The 15509-nt window shown below is 56.5% G+C and overlaps 1 protein-coding gene across 1 annotated transcript; it reads left to right on the top strand.

Moving 5' to 3' along the window:
• Positions 1 to 3188: 3188 nt before the first annotated feature.
• On the top strand, positions 3189 to 14403 carry NINJ1 (ninjurin 1). Its single transcript, XM_068974337.1, has 4 exons — positions 3189 to 3344; positions 11616 to 11841; positions 12616 to 12778; positions 13861 to 14403. The coding sequence occupies exons 1-3, from the start codon at positions 3270 to 3272 to the stop codon at positions 12768 to 12770; spliced, it is 456 nt and encodes a 151-aa protein (XP_068830438.1). The 5' UTR covers positions 3189 to 3269; the 3' UTR covers positions 12771 to 12778; positions 13861 to 14403.
• Positions 14404 to 15509: the final 1106 nt, after the last annotated feature.

Genomic DNA, 15509 nt, shown 5'->3' with positions numbered 1-15509 from the left:
TCTGCTTGAGGCTTGCTGTCTAGGAGATACTTGCAAGATTAAGTGGCCTTTTAATTTGTTTCCTCACCTCCCCCCATTTCTGGTTCATAAAAGAACTTGGCATCCAGACCCTAACAAGATGCTTATTTTGAGGCGTTAGTCTGCCATCTTCTCTGTCTGCCAGCTTTCTGAATAAGAATAAAGTCGTATTCCTTGCCTCAACAACACCTTGACTCTTGGACTCATTGGCCTAACGTGCAGTGGGCAGAGCGAGCTTGGACTCAATAACAAAGCTATTGCAATGAGAAACCTGCACACCACAACTAGAGTAGCCCTCACGTGGCACAACTAGAGAAACCCCTCATGAAACAACTAAGACCCAGCACAGCCAAAAATAATTAAATCAATCAATTAATTTTTAAAAAGATAAGATTGTTTAAAAAAAAAAAAGCTACTTCTAGCAGTAAGGGTAAGGCATTGCTGCTGCTGCTGCTAAGTCGCTTCAGTCCTGTCCGACTCTGTGGGACCCCATAGATGGCAGCCCACCAGGCTCCCCCGTCCCTGGGATTCTCCAGGCAAAAACACTGGAGTGGGTTGCCATTTCCTTCTCCAATACATGAAAGTGAAAAATGAAAGTGGAGTCGCTCAGTTGTGTCCGACTCCTAGCAACCCCATGGACTGCAGCCCACCAGGCCCCTCCGTCCATGGGATTTTCCAGGCAAGAGTGCTGGAGTGGGTTGCCATTGCCTTCTCCGAAGGGTAAGGCATTAGGCAGGGGGAAACAAGGAGGTCTTGGTGTGGAGGGAAATCACTGGTGAGGCAGGTACTAGGTTACAGTGCTCATGGATGACCACCTGCTGGCTGGTGTTGACTGAAAAAATACTCACAGCCTAAAAGTTGAGAGTTATATTTATTCCGTGGAAACTTTTAGCACTTCTAGTCCGGGAGACAGCTTCTCAAGTAACCCTGAGAGAAGTGGCCCAAGGAGGCGAGGGGAGGAGCCAAGTTTTGCAACAAAGGGCAGGTAGTCTGATCATCAAAAGATTATTGTTATTTAAAGAAAATGAGACATCCCAAGTTAAGGAAATCAGCATTTTTCTATTTATAGGAAGACGCAAGAGTCTGCGCTCACTGAAATCATTCCTTTCACATGCACCTCAGCTATCCGGGGCCAGTACCCCGTGTTTTCACATCTTGAACTTCCTTTCCTCCGGGCTCACCACAGAAAATGGCTGTAGTCTGCTGGCTGCTAGATAAGCAGGTATTCTTTGCCTTCCTGAATTCCCTTAGGGCTCACTAGCTCACATTGGAGGGCTGCAATCACTGATGACGGTGGCATCCTTGTTTACGGACCCAGCAGGAACTATTTCATTTCTCACTGGCTAGACCAGCCAAGTGGAGAAGGCAATGGCACCCCACTCCAGCACTCTTGCCTGGAAAATCCCATGGATGGAGGAGCCTGGTAGGCTGCAGTCCATGGGATCGCGAAGAGTCGGACATGACTGAGCGACTTCACTTTCACTTTTCACTTTCCTGCACTGGAGAAGGAAATGGCAACCCACTCCAGTGTTCTTGCCTGGAGAATCCCAGGGACGGGGGAGCCTGGTGGGCTGCCGTCTCTAGGGTAGCACAGAGTCGGACACGACTGAAGTGACTTAGCAGCAGCAGCATCAGACCAGCCAAGAGAGCAACAAGTCCACTACTTGCAGATCCACGCAATCCCCCCGGTTCTGAGCATGGCCCTTCGAGGTCTCTTCCTATCTATGCCTCAGTTTCCTCCCATGTCAAGTGAGAGGGTAACCCCTGCTTCACAAGGCTATCCCATATCACCTCCCATCTGCCCCATAACCCTGTTCCAGGCCACAGCACCCAGAACAGGGCCTAGCATAAAGCAGGCACTCTGGTTACAGGAGAAGGCGATGGCACTCCACTCCAGTACTCTTGCCTGGAAAATCCCATGGATGGAGAGCCTGGTAGGCTGCAGTCCATGGGGTCGAAAAGAGTCAGACACGACTGAGCGACTTCACTTTCACTTTTCACTTTCATGCATTTGGAGAAGGAAATGGCAACCCACTCCAGTGTTCTTGCCTGGAGAATCCCAGGGACGGGGGAGCCTGGTGGGCTGCCGTCTATGGGATCGCACAGAGTCGGACACGACTGAAGCGACTTAGCAGCGGCAGCAGCTGGTTACAGGATGAATGAATGAGCTCTAGGCCAATGTAACTATCTCCCGACCTTGGGCACTGCTGCTTACTCTCTCTGATCTCTGGTTTAACAGGAGGGGTAAGGTCACGCCCACATGGCCTTGGTCAAATGCCTTGTGCTAACAGAATTTAGCAGACACTGTGAGAGAAGGCAGAAAGTGGGGCGGGAACGGGGGTGGAAGTGGACAGTGCAACTGGGAGGAGTAAAAAGCTGTTGGTCCTGGGAGCCAGGTCAGGGTCAGGGCAGAACACAGAGACCCAGACCTTCGCCTACCAGGCTGGGGAGATAAAGCTTGGCCTCTGCACCCGCCTGACTTCTGGGAGAGGTCTGCGTCCCGGGAAACAAGGGCTGAAAGAGTCAAGGGCTGGAGGAACCAATATTCTTTTGCCACCCCTAGCGGCTGGCACCAGCACAGACAAGGTGCCACCCCAAACAAGGGGCCCTGCCTGAAGACACAGAGGCTGCTCCATGATGGGCGGCAGGCACAAAGAGGGTCCAAGCTGCGGTGATCTGCTGTCTGCCCCCTCCTGGGTGAGTGGGAGGCATTCATGTCCCCTTTTCCTAGAGAAGGCCAAAGTTCAGAGGGTGTGAGACCCAGGCGACTCTTAGGTTTCGCGTGCGGGGCGAGCGATGTGTTGGCGAGAGCTGCACCGGGGCCCCGGGGGTGAGCGTCATCCGGGAAAACACAAAACCACACCCGCTGCAGTACCCGCTAGCCTTTATGCCAGTTAGCGAAGCGGCAAGGGAAAGGCCGGTTCTTGCCCTCGTTTTATGGATTAAAAGTGTCCACGACAGGAACACAGAAGACGACGTGCGTTACCACGAACACTAGAGGTTGGGGACCTAACAGAACCGAAATTCAGCGCTGGTTCCCCCTACCATAGCGGTCCACGCGGGGCAAGCCCCGGGTAGCCTAAGCCCCGCCCCCGGCCTCCGCCAGTGAGTTGGGGGCGGAGTCTGAGGGCGGTTGCGTGCGCCCGGCCGGAGGAAGGCGGGCAGTGGGCGGGCCCGCAGCGGGGTCTGTGTGCGCGGCTGCGGCGCGGGCCACGCTGAGACCCGGAGCAAAGCTGTCCCAGTGCCTCACCATGGACTCGCGCCCCGAAGAGTACGAGCTCAACGGCGACCTGCGCCCGAGCTCGCCCGGATCCCCGGAAGCCTCGGTAAGCACCCCCTCCATCCGTGCCGCTGTGCGACCTTGTCCGACGCCCGCCCTCTCAGCCCTGCTCCCACGGCTCCCAGGCACCTACGGGCGCCGACCCGCTGCGCGCCGCGTCCGCAGCGAGGGTCGGGGTGGTCGCCATGCCCCCTGCGTCCCGCCCCCTTGCCAGCGTGGTCGCGGGGAGCCCAGGGATGACCCGGGGCTCAAGCCACTCTGGAAGGTTGGGCTGGGGCGCGGGCGGTTGGCAGGCTGCCGTAAGTGGCCCGGGGCAGGTAGCGCCCACACGGAGCTGCGCAGCCGTGGGGCCTGGGCGCCACCTTCACTCGGCTTTGCGCGGCCCCTGCCTTCCTGGCTCTCTCACGGCGCTCCAGCTCTGCCTCTGCTCCGGTTCGCTGCGCGCGGGGAGTAGGCGCGGAACGGATCCCGGCCTCTGGGCTCCGGGCCAGCAGCGGGCAGACAGTTACGTCACTTACGGTGTCCACAGCGACCGCACAGTCTTGTGCATGCCCTGATGGAGAACTTGGGGCCACTGTGGTCTCCTCCCTCTCTCCACCCTCGGGTTCTTGCGCCTCAGCCCGCCTTGCTGGCCTTGGAGCGCTGTGAGCATGGGGGCAGGCCCTGGCAGTGGTCCCATTTAGATCCAGTACCCTCCCACCCTGGGGTCCTGTCCCACTGTTGGAGCAGGGCCAGAGTAGCGGTTCGTAACCGGCCTTGCCCAGGACCGGCACTTCCCCCGGGCCTCTGTTTGTGGCGCAGGCCTGAGCACCACCCTTTGGTAACTTGTTGACATTGGACATTCTTTCAGTTTCTGACCCCCTGGGGGCAGGGACAGGACAGTGGCCTCTCAGACATGTACATCAGACTAAGGCCAAGACTGACCCTGCTCAGGGGTGGGTGACCAGTCCTAGGTGATGCTGTAGTAACAGGCCATATTTAGGGGGTGGAAGGCAAACATGTGGGGCAAGCAAAGCCCTGGCCTGGGGAACAATCCCTCAGCAGGCAGGGATCCCTGTGCTCAGGGGTCACTGCCACTGGCTTTAGGACCAGTTGCGGGTGCTACAGCCCTGTTCCACTCAGTCTGAGAGCCTAGACCAGGCCTCACGGAGAAACCATGGGCAGAGTGCTGAACACAAAGGCGGGTAGGAAGACTTCCTGACCAATGGGGACCTTGGCACTGAACCCTGGGGTGTGAGTATGTGTGGAAGGGCATCCTAGGCAGGAAGAACAGTGGGAGAAGGGCCCAGGGGCTGGACCACCAAGTACATCGGGGCTGGGGGTAAGAGGTCAGACCTTGCCAGCTGCGGAGGCCATGGAGGCTCTGGACGCTCATGTGAGAGTGGACACATTCTTCCAGGGGGCTCCAGTCACAGGCAAGGAGGCTCTGGGAGAGAAAGTCAGGACTGACAGCTGCTCTGCTCATCCAGCCTGGGGTCCAGGCCCACCCAACACTGCTCTCTCTCCAGCCTCTGCCTTCCGCTTCCCCCCCTCAGGACCTGCCTCACTGTGCTCTTAGGCACATTACTCTGTGTCTCAGTGTCTTATTTGTGAAATGGGGTAAGAGCAGCACCTCCAACAGAGGGTTATGAAAGAAAGTAAAAGTGCTAGTCACTCAGTCGTGTCTGACTCTTTGCGACCCCTTGGACTGTGGTCCGCTAGGCTCCCCTCCGCCAGGCTCCTCTGTCCATGGGATTCTCCAGGCAGGAATACTGGAGTGGGTGACCATTCCCTTCTCCAGGGGATCTTCCCAACCCAAGGACTGAACCCACATCTCTTGCACTGCAGGCAGATCCATTACTGTCTGAGCCACCAGGGAAGCCCTCAGAGGCTTGTGGTGAGGACTAAATGGGCTAATGTGTGTGCGGTGCTGGGGTAAACTGGACACATAGTATTAACATTCCTGCCTGCCAAACTAGATCCTCTTTCAAAGATGACATCCTGGCAGGGTTTAGGAAGGGCAGCACCTTCCCCCAGGCGCAATCTGCCCTCCCCCTACCCCACCATAGGCACAGCCCTCCCCCTGCACCTCACCTGGCTCTTCCACAGCCTTCCCTCCCAGTGGCCCCTGCCTGAATCCTAGTCCCAAGGTCCTGCTTGAGGGGTAGAAAGGCTTACTGGGAGGAGGGGAAAATCCCAGGATCTTCAGATATGTTCCCACTTGAGCAAGAGCCCCCAGACAGCAGGATGAGTGGGCTGAGTCACCACGATGTCGTCAATGTGCCCCTGGCTAAGGGGAGGACTGACTGGGAGCCCAAGCCCAGAGCCCCATCGGTCTCAAGATGCCCTGCTGCATGGCCTTGGGCAAGTACGGACTCTCTCTGTGAACCTGTTTCCTCTTCTGTAGAGTGGGGAAGAATCACTCACCTCCCAAAGTGACTGGGCTCAGAGGAGAGTTATATGTGTAATCCAAGGGCAGATAATCTGTCAGGCCAGGGCAGTGAGGGAGCTCCACAGATGTCCACCTCCACAGATGTCCCCCTCCACGTGCTGCCTACCCCTGTGGCCTCCATGCAAGGCCAGTCTGCTTAGGGCCTCTGCTGGAGTGAGTTGGTGTCTTTAGTCAATTAACTCACTTTTGGATGGCAGCAGAAGAAATAAGAAGCCTTAGTTATATTGTGAAAATAAATGTGGCCATGCCCAGGGTTTATCTGAGGGGGCAGCTGCCTTGGACACTGCAGCAGACTCTGGGGCTATAGCCAGCTGAGGACACAGCAGGGCGCTGGCAGGACAGGGTGGAGTGAGGCTCGTAGGGCAAAATTTGGGCTTGGAAACCAAGTCCTGGGAGGGAGAGTTGCTTGCATAGCCTCAGCTGCTGGGAGAGGTTTGCTCTTTTTCTCTTAAACTCTTTTTTTGGCCTTGCTGAGCTGGCATGTGGAATTTTAGTTCCCCGATCAGGGATTGAGCCTGTGCCCCCTGCCTTGGAATTGTGGAGTCTTAATCATGGGATCACCAGGGAAGTTCCAAGTTTGCTCTTTTTCTCATTTCTGCTCTTCTGGCAGATCCTGAGGCTGGCAGGGTCTTGGCCATGTTCCAAAAGGCAACCCTGACGTGGCCGCGCGGTTACTCCTGGTCAGTGTTGAGCCCACAGGAAGCAGGACTGCCCAACCCCACTCAGCTGCTGCGAGGACCTCCCACCCCCACCCCGGGAAACTTCCTGCCAGGAACTCAGACATGGAGCAAGAGACCTCCCGAGGCTGGCTGGGCACAGATGGTGTGGGGACAGTGCAGGAGTGAGCTAGTGTGACCTGGGGTGGGTGCCTTCACGCTGAGCCCAGGCAGTGGGCACAGTAGCAGCTTATGCTTCACACTGATGGATCAGACAGATCCTACTCGGCCCCAGCAGATCCTGCTTGGTCGGTTCTCAGGTCCCAGCCCAGAAGTGAGGACTCCAGAACCCCCACATCCACTGTTGCCCACTGAGCCCAAGGGGAGGGGCCCTATGCAGGAGGGCCCCTCTGGAGCTGGGCTTCACTCAGCTCATGCAGTTTCTCAGGCTAGTCCTCTCTCTTCCTTGTTATGGACTTCTACAATAGAATTAATTACAAATTGTTACAGTTCATTTGGGAGGCAGCGTTTCAAAGCCATGAGGCTGGATGGTGAGGAAGAGGAATATCCAGTCCTGCCCTGCCCCAGCTGTGCTCTAACCAGCCACTAGGCTTCTGAGCGCTTCCTTCACTCCCCATCATATGCCTGCCTGCCCATTTTATAGCTGAGGAAACTGAGCACAGACCAGCCACTCTGCTGGTCTGTGGTGTGGCAGGATGTGGAGATAATAAAGGGAAGGCCCACATCCACATCCCACCTCTTCCCAGAGCAGCTGATGAGCCTCATAGATTTTGGGTCTATGAGGGCCTTGGACTCTCATTCTTTAGATGTGAAATTGGGCTCTGGGAAGGGGGGCAGGAATTCCCATGAAGGCATCTTGTTCCATGCTTGTACCTGGGATTTTGAGTCAGTGGCAGAATTGTGGGCAGGCAGGATTGGAGGAAGTCCATAACCCAAACCTTGAGGTCCTGCAGAAATTCAGTCAGCCACGGCCCTGGCCTGCCTTCATCTCCCAAGGAAACAGAGGGTTTACTGGCAAGAGGCTGAGGATGGGCCAGACCTCGTGGGCCCAGCTGGAGGCCTAGGCAGCCTCCCCAAGCCCAGGGTGAACTGGAGGATGCGCTGTGTTGAAACTGGGTACTCTGAGTACCGCAGACCTGTTTTGAATCTTGCTTCTGTTCCAACTTGCCTCCCTGTCCAAGCTGAGGTTGCTCAGTGCAGTGTGACCCTGGGCCGGCCAGGTGGCCTGGGTCCCTGCGAGCTGCCTATGTACAAATGACTGGGATGATGCACTCTGTCCACAGAAAGTAGGCTCAAGGAGCCAGCCTTGTGGGCACCCCTGCCAAAACCAGCTCCTCCTCTACAGGCTCCTTCCTGGCTTTTAGAAGAAAAAAAAAAGGGGGGGGGGGTGCAGCCCTGAGCTCACTCAGCTTCTGAGATGCCACTGGGGTTTCAGTGAATTCCTTTTGGCCCCAGGGACACATTAAACTGGCCGTTTGTTCCCTGCACTGCCCAAGTCATGGGCAGAGGTCTCAGTGGGAGGGTCCCAAGCATGGCTCCTAGCAGCTGGGTGGGGAGGTGAAGCTCCGCACCTGTGCAAAATGGGCTCTGACTTCCCCCCAACTTGGGTGACCTCCTCAGGATAGCGCCTTCCCTGGGATTCACCTGTACAGGGGTCACCTCTCGGGCCCAGAGCTCTCCCCACAGCTCAAAGCCCCTCCCCAGAAGGCCTGGGGTACCAAAGTCAGGCATGAGGGAAATAAATCAACCCTGAAATCCACCCCCCACCCAAGGCCCTACCACATAAAACTTCCTGGGCCTCCTCCCCAGTGTAGACATGAGGCTGTGCCATGTCCTGGGTGGCCCTTAGCTTCAAGCTGGGTTCAAATTCTGATCTGCCTCTCCCTCACAGTGACCCTGAGTAAGCCCCCTTGAGCTTTAGCCTTCCACTCTGTAGAATGGGAGAGCGGTGCTCTTTCTCACTGTTAGGGTACTTGGTGGGTGGTAGAACTTCCCAGACTGTGGCCTGGGGTGTACAGATGGGAAAACTGAAGCCCAGGGAAGGGAACATGTTGTCGAGGCTACACTGCAAGCCTGTAGTCAGCTAGGGCTTGACCAGAGTCCCCTCCCCACCAGCCGTCTGGCCTGCACCCTCTGGCCAGTGCTCCTTATCACTGCATGGGTTGAATGGGAAGCAGATGGCTCTGTGGGCAGGAAATGACCTGGCTAGGAGGGACATATGGGCTGAGGCTCTTGCTTGCTACCCGGGGCCCTGAGACAGTGACCAGACTCCCCAGAACCTCCTGGCATGTTTGCTCCCTGGCCCTGTTGCACACCTAGGGAGCTCAACCGCAGAGGGGGCTGGGGACTTCAAGCACTCAGCCTCACAGGTGACCGTGACCCCAGTGCCGCTCTGCAGGGCCGGAGGAGACTGTGGTGTCAGCTCTCAGAGCTTCTGAGCCCTGGGACCTGGGTTCAAATCCCAGTGCAGCCCTCACTTCCTATTGACTTTGGACGTTTCCTCCACGTACAGCCTCAGTTTACCCCTGGTAAATGGTTGTGAAGACAGGGCCTCCCTGGAGGAAAGCACTGAGCTGAAGGGTGAATAGGATGATGGGCTGTGCCCTGGGCACCCAAGGTGGAGGACAGTGGGGCACGGGGTCCCTGTGCTGGGGCACTGCTGCTGCTGCTGGCATTGTGGATTTGAATGTGCGTGTGGTTGCAGAGGCGTAAAATATTTTTACAGCTCAAGAGAGTTCAAAGTAAAAGAGGAATTCTCCCTCCTGCCCAGAAGCCTCCACAGTTAGCCATGTGTGTGTTTGCTAATGCATACATACATATACATTGTATGTATGTGTGTACATGTATGTGTACATGTATCCACACGTTTGTGCGTGTGTACCATGTATACATGTTAGTGTGTGCTTACACACATATATGTATTGTGCTTCTGTGTGTGTATGGCATGTATGTGTGTATATGCTCATGAATGCGTGTATTTGTGTGTGTATAGCTCCCCTGCCCCCAGAAGGTGGAAGCTCCTTGGAAGACCTGCACCTGGCTTTTCCTCTGGGATTGGGGATTGGGATGAGCCCTGGGGTGGCCTCAAGGGAGGACGTTTTGATATTTCTGGTCTATGAAACTTAGGGGCACATGGCCAGCAGGCCAGGGCCTCAAGGATGCCTGCACCCAGTGGAGCACATACATGATGGAGCATGGCCAGCTGTGCCACTTCGCAAGAGCAGAGCTGGGAGACAGCCTGGGTGCTTTTGAGGCAGGGCACAGACCCTGGGGAGGAGTGGTGTGCCCTGGGTATTCTTGGCCTAGGTGGGTGGCCCACCCAGCTGTGAGTGCAGTTGTAGGCCTGGCATGGAGAGTCAAAGGAGAGACCCCACTTGAAGAAAGAAAGAGGCTGCACATGGAATTTCCCGGAGAGCAGGGCCGGGGCGCTGGGTTGGACAGAGAAGGTTTTCCCAGCGAGCTCTTGGGTCTAGAATTTTAAACCAAGAGGATTTGCTGCTTAAGAACAACTGAGACTGAGGGAACACAGGACACGGAGTCTGTTCCCATGTTCACCCTCCTGTGCCTGTTATTCTAGATTCAATTTAAACTTTAAAAGATACAATGTAGTGATGACCTAGAGGGGTGGGTGGGGAGGTTGGGAGGAAGGTTCAAGAGGGAGGGGATGTGTGTATACACACAGCTGTTCACTTTGTTGGACCGCAGAAGCTAACACAATATTGTAAAGCAGTTATACTCCAATTTAAAAAAGAAGATATAATGTAAAAGTAGTTTTACTTCTGTAAAACTTCTGTATTTCTGTAATTTCCATTGTATAGTTCTGTAATCTCTATGCTTTCTCCAACTGCAGAAAGTAGAAGTTTGCCCTCCCCAGAACCCCCACCTCCCATCCCTGCATCTTTCATGAGTCTAGAAATAAGATCTCCCCAATGGCCCCAGGAGGCCTAGGCTCAGGGAGGCCTGTGGACAAGTGGCCAGGGCTGAGGGGTACAGGTTAGTTCTGGGAGGTTGGGGAGGGGCCTGGCCGGGGCAGCTTGAAGAGGGCGGATGGCCTGGCCTCCAAGAGGAGGCCAGGCGGCCTCCAGTTGCCTTCAAGTGAAACAGCCGTTGCAAGAGGCAAATTCCAGTGCCTCTCGGGAGGGGCCTTTGTGGCCTGGACTCCAGCTTCTGAGGCCAGCCTTCTTCCGCCTAGCTCCCCTCCCTGCTCCTGCCTCTGCAGAGAACCTAGCCTGCAGAGAAGGTCAGTTCTGGGTGGGGCCTGGAGGCACGGAGGGCGCTCGGGAGTGACAGGGGCCTGGCCTTGAGGACTGGGGACGTTCTCAGGCAGAAGTGAGGGAGGAGGTAGCTGAACTTGTGTCGCATTTTATCAACACAAACATGAAGCAGGATAAGCTCCAGAGCGCCACACGTCAGGACCAGTAGGGCACTCTAAGGGTGACCTCGTGCTTCCTATCACAAATACTAGTAATGATGGGTCAGGAGGAGACTCTGGAGGCACAGACGTGTGGCGGCCTGGGTGTGGTGATGGTGTCACGGTGCACACTCAGCTCCACACTCCTCAGGTTGCTCATGTCTATTATGTACAGCTTTTTGTGTGTTGATCACATCTCACTCAGTAAAGTGGTTTAAAATTGTTTTTAATAAAAAAGTAAGGCAGAAGCTAAGTTTAGCTGTAGATTAGACTACTGAGGCATCTCTTGAGCACCTGCTGTGTGCCCGCACAGCTGAGAGATGGCCTGGGTAGATCAGCCGTCCCAGGAAGGCTTATTTCACAGGTGGGCAAGTGTGTGGAAATCTGGGATCCAGCTGCTGTCACGTCACCTCCCTGGCACCAGTCACCTCCTGAAGGGAAGGGCGGGCAGGGGCACGCAGGGGAGGCTGCCAGACGGCCCCACCCATGGCAGGCAGATGGCTGGCAGCATTTTCCCGTCTAAAACCAGAGTGTGCGCTGAGGCTGTGTTTTGTCTCCTTTCTCTTCCAGGACTTGATTCCTAGGGTGGGTCTTGCAGGGCTGTACAGTCTCTTCTCTGGGCCTATTGTTCTGTTAACCAGCACATCCCTTTCAAGCCTCATCTGCTGACCCGATCTACCCCCACCTTCTTGCCAGTACCTAGGAAGGAGACCAGGCTCAAAGTAGGGGACACCAGGGTGGGCCCGGGCCTACAGTCCCCTGCTGCAGAGCCTGGCCTGACCACCCCGCTCCCTGCAGCCTAGCCGCTGGGGCAGGAACCAGCCCATCAACATGAACCATTATGCCAACAAGAAGAGCGCAGCTGAGAGCATGCTGGACATCGCACTGCTGATGGCCAACGCCTCCCAGCTGAAGGCTGTCATTGAGCAGGGCACTGGCTTCGCCTTCTTCATCCCCCTGGTGGTCCTCATCTCCATCTCCCTCGTGCTGCAGATCGGTGTGGGCGTGCTGCTCATCTTCCTCGGTGCGTGCCTGGGCAGGGGGCTGCAGCAGCGGGAGGGCCCTGGGGTACCCCTGCCCTACAGCCAGCTGATTCTGCCCGCACACACTCTGGGATGGGTCACAACATTTTGCAGGCCCTCATGAGCCGCATGGGAGCCCAGCCCGCCTCGCTAGGCCAGGTGGTCCAAAATGTATTAACAGCTCCCACTGTGGCCCCCAGAGGGCCCGTCACGTCTCTATCCTTCCACTCACTCAAGCTGAGGACACAGGAGAACATCAAAACCACACAGAGTTGACGTGTATTGGGCACCTACTATGTACCCACTAGTCTTAGGTGGTCTATAGGGACCAGGTGATGGTCCTGCACCCCCAGGTGAGGGTCAGGTGTAGAAGCAGCAAGAGTTTGGGTTCCCCTCCACCTGGCTGTGTGACCTCAGGCAGGTGGGCCTGTTTCCTTGCCTAGAAAGTGGGCGTAAGGACAGCCTTGGGTATGTGTGGGAATGGCTTGATTATCACGCACCAGTGCTCAGAATGGTGCTTGCCTATGTATGTGCAGTCCCTTGTGCCTTAGAATGCAAGCCTGGGCCTCGGGCCTCCACGCCTTCCCCTTCATGATGAGGTGCCAGGCCCCTCTGAGTTTCTTTTCACAGAGCAAGCGGGGCTGCAGCAGTCAAGCCAGAGATAGCAGCCTGCCTGGGCCAGGCCCCATTTTTGGCAGTGTTTTAAAACAGGCATGTCTCTCTCTGGGGGCGCAGAAGAGGGCCCCATATCTCACAGTGCCTGCTCCCTCTCACAGTTAGGTATGACCTCAATAACCCTGCCAAGCATGCGAAGCTGGACTTCCTCAACAACCTGGCCACTGGTCTGGTCTTCATCATCGTCGTGGTCAACATCTTCATCACTGCCTTTGGCGTCCAGAAGCCTACCATGGACACGGCACCCCGGCAGTAGGGGCTCAGGTGAGCTGGCAGGGCCGTCCCCAGCAGGGTCTATTCCTTCACGAACCCACCCGCTCACCCCACTGGGCTGCTGACTCAGCGTGGGAAACTCAGGGTCTTTTGTGCAGACCTCCCGTGACTGCATGTGTCCTTGCCTGGGCCTTGCAGGGTGGGTGCCCCTGGGCATGTGCACCCCCTACACCATACTCAGCCCACTGTCCTTGCTCAGAGAGACCCCGTGCCTACTCAAGGTGACCCCACTTGGGAGCAGAAGCCACAAGGAAGTCAAGTGAGCCTCGTAACACACTCAACAAGCCCCTCCTATAGGGAGGTTGTGGGGGCTCAGATGCAGGCAACCCAGATTGTCACGAGGACAGATACAGAAGGCTGGCAGGTCTGGCATGTGTCCTGGCCAGGGTCACACAACGCAGGTCCACGGGGCCCTGGACCCAGCAGTCCTCAGGCCTGCCACAGAGGCAAGGCGGGTGCTATAGACAGACAGCAAACACCTGTGTGTCAGGGACATAGGAGGAAACCTTCCAGATTGACCAAGTGGACAGTGAAGCAAGATGCTGGGAGCAGGGCCTTTGTGTGGCCCCAGTGTGAGCATCTGGCTTTTACTTGCCCCCGCCATCACTGTTGGCCCCACCTGGCATCAACTCACTGCCCAGCTGTTGGCCCCAGATTATTGTTCAGTCTGTCCCCCGTGGAATCCTCTGGATGCCAGCCTGCTCCCTCACTCATTGCATGACAACTGGGCCATTTATTAATCACCTGCTGTGTGCCCCAAACAGTCTTGAGTTCCCCAAGCATCAGCCTAGTGAGGAGACTTCAAGGTCCCCACGGCACATGCCCACCCACCAGCCCCTGCTCTCAGGGGTGCCCTGTCAGAGCGTGCTGGGCCAGGCTTTTAGACCCTGACAGTGTCCCACGGGGGGACACCGTGGCTCTCCCAGGTCAGAATTGGGCTGACTCTGGAGTCATAGTGGCCCCGACATTTATGGGCTGGTTAGCAGACACCACGCTGAGGCAGGGTCACCAGAACAGAGCTGGAGGCTCCTCTGGCCTTAGTGACTCCATGCCTCTCCTCTCCTTCTCTGCAGGTGCCCCTGGATTGTGCCTGGCCACAGCTGCCTAGACGCAGGAGGCGCCTCACCCTTGAGGCCCATCCTCCTGTGCACGGGATTCCCCTAAACCGCCGGAGCCCAGGCTGGCCCCACCGGACTGCATCCAAATAAGCCACACGTGCTCAGGCCACTCTGGCCACACAGGGCCTGCCCCGTCCTCAGCTGCTCCTCCTCCTGGAGCATGGAGTAGCCAGGCCCAGAAGATGGAACTGGTGAGCCTTCAACAAGGGTTATTGCTGCCGTGGACATGCAGCAGGCCCAAGGATGGGGGTCAAGGGGCTGGCCCCATCCAGGGACATTTCCAGAGAGACGAGGCGATGCCAGTGCAGCAGCATCCTGGCCTTGTGCGCTGCCCACCCTGGGTGACCTGTGACCTCTGCACTTTCTGACCCAGGACTATAGATCATCAGTGACACTGTGGGCCCCCACCGTGGCCACTGACTCAGACCTCACACCTTCCACCAGCAGTGACTGGGCAGGGCTTTAGCCCCTCCTTGGGGATCTGAGCCCCCACTTTTCTATATATAAGTAACCAATAAAGCTGATTCTTCTCTTCGTGTGGCTCCCAGCACCACCCTCCCTGCCACCCAGGCCTGGGTGCTGCACCGTGCCCCTCAGAGTCCCCAGCCTGTACAGCCCTCCTCTGTCCCTCCCTCTAAGCCTGTGGTCTATGGGAGGAGCAGCCTTTGTTGGCATCTCCAGACATCACCCCCACATGCATGTCCTCGGGGCAGTCAGCTCAATGATCCCTGAGCAGACCCCCGTGAAAAGTTCCAACACTCCCACATTTCCTGCAGTTTACATGCCCAGCTAGCTCCCTTCTATACCCACAGTACTGGATCAAGGAGAGTGGGGCTGATGCCAAGCCAGCTTTGACCCTGCAGAGACACCAATGAGAGCCAGGTGCTGTCTCTGAGGGCTCACGGAGCCACCTCTCACCTGGCTGGGACCCCCAGCTCCCTCAGTCCACCCCATGACCACTAGGGCCTGAACCCTCACTCTCAGCCCCCCTGTCATCTCCTTTCTGACCCTTGCTGGCCCCATCCTTCATCTCAAGTCAGCAATGCCCTCACCTGGGCCTCTCCAGGTGGGATACCTGAGAACTCCCTCCAAGCAACTGGAGCCCGGGGAGGCGATGCAGCCCCCAGGAGCTCCCAAGGCCCCTCCCCCATCACTTCTCTCGCCCTCCCCACTCAGCCTGGGACAGCTCCAACAGACATTCAAATGACCCCACAGAGTCTTCTGTGGGCCTGAAAGATAAGCACAGAGTGATTGATAAACAAGAGTGCTTATGGGTGAGATGATCTAATCTGAGCTTTGCTTTAAAATGAATAACTCAGGAAAAAGGTACAGGGAAATGGATGAAGCAAGATTGGAAGTGCTGGGACTGCAGAGCTGGGGCCCCAGAGCCACCTCTCTGCTCTTCTGAGTGTCTGAATGTCCCATAAAGAAGGCTACTAAAGGTGATTCACACGTGGGATGAGATCCCTGAAGAAGCAAGACCAGCGGGTGGGCAGTGGGTGGACACGTGTTCCCAGAGGAGCCAATGAGCCTGGGGCCAACCTGGTCAGAGGCGGGCAGATGTACAGCTGTCAGGGGGCTGGGCCCTGGGAGCAAGCAGTAGA

The sequence above is a fragment of the Capricornis sumatraensis genome, chromosome 6 (assembly GCF_032405125.1).
Source record: "Capricornis sumatraensis isolate serow.1 chromosome 6, serow.2, whole genome shotgun sequence".
In the NCBI taxonomy this organism is placed as follows: domain Eukaryota; kingdom Metazoa; phylum Chordata; class Mammalia; order Artiodactyla; family Bovidae; genus Capricornis; species Capricornis sumatraensis.
This window is presented reverse-complemented; position numbering and strand designations above follow the sequence as displayed.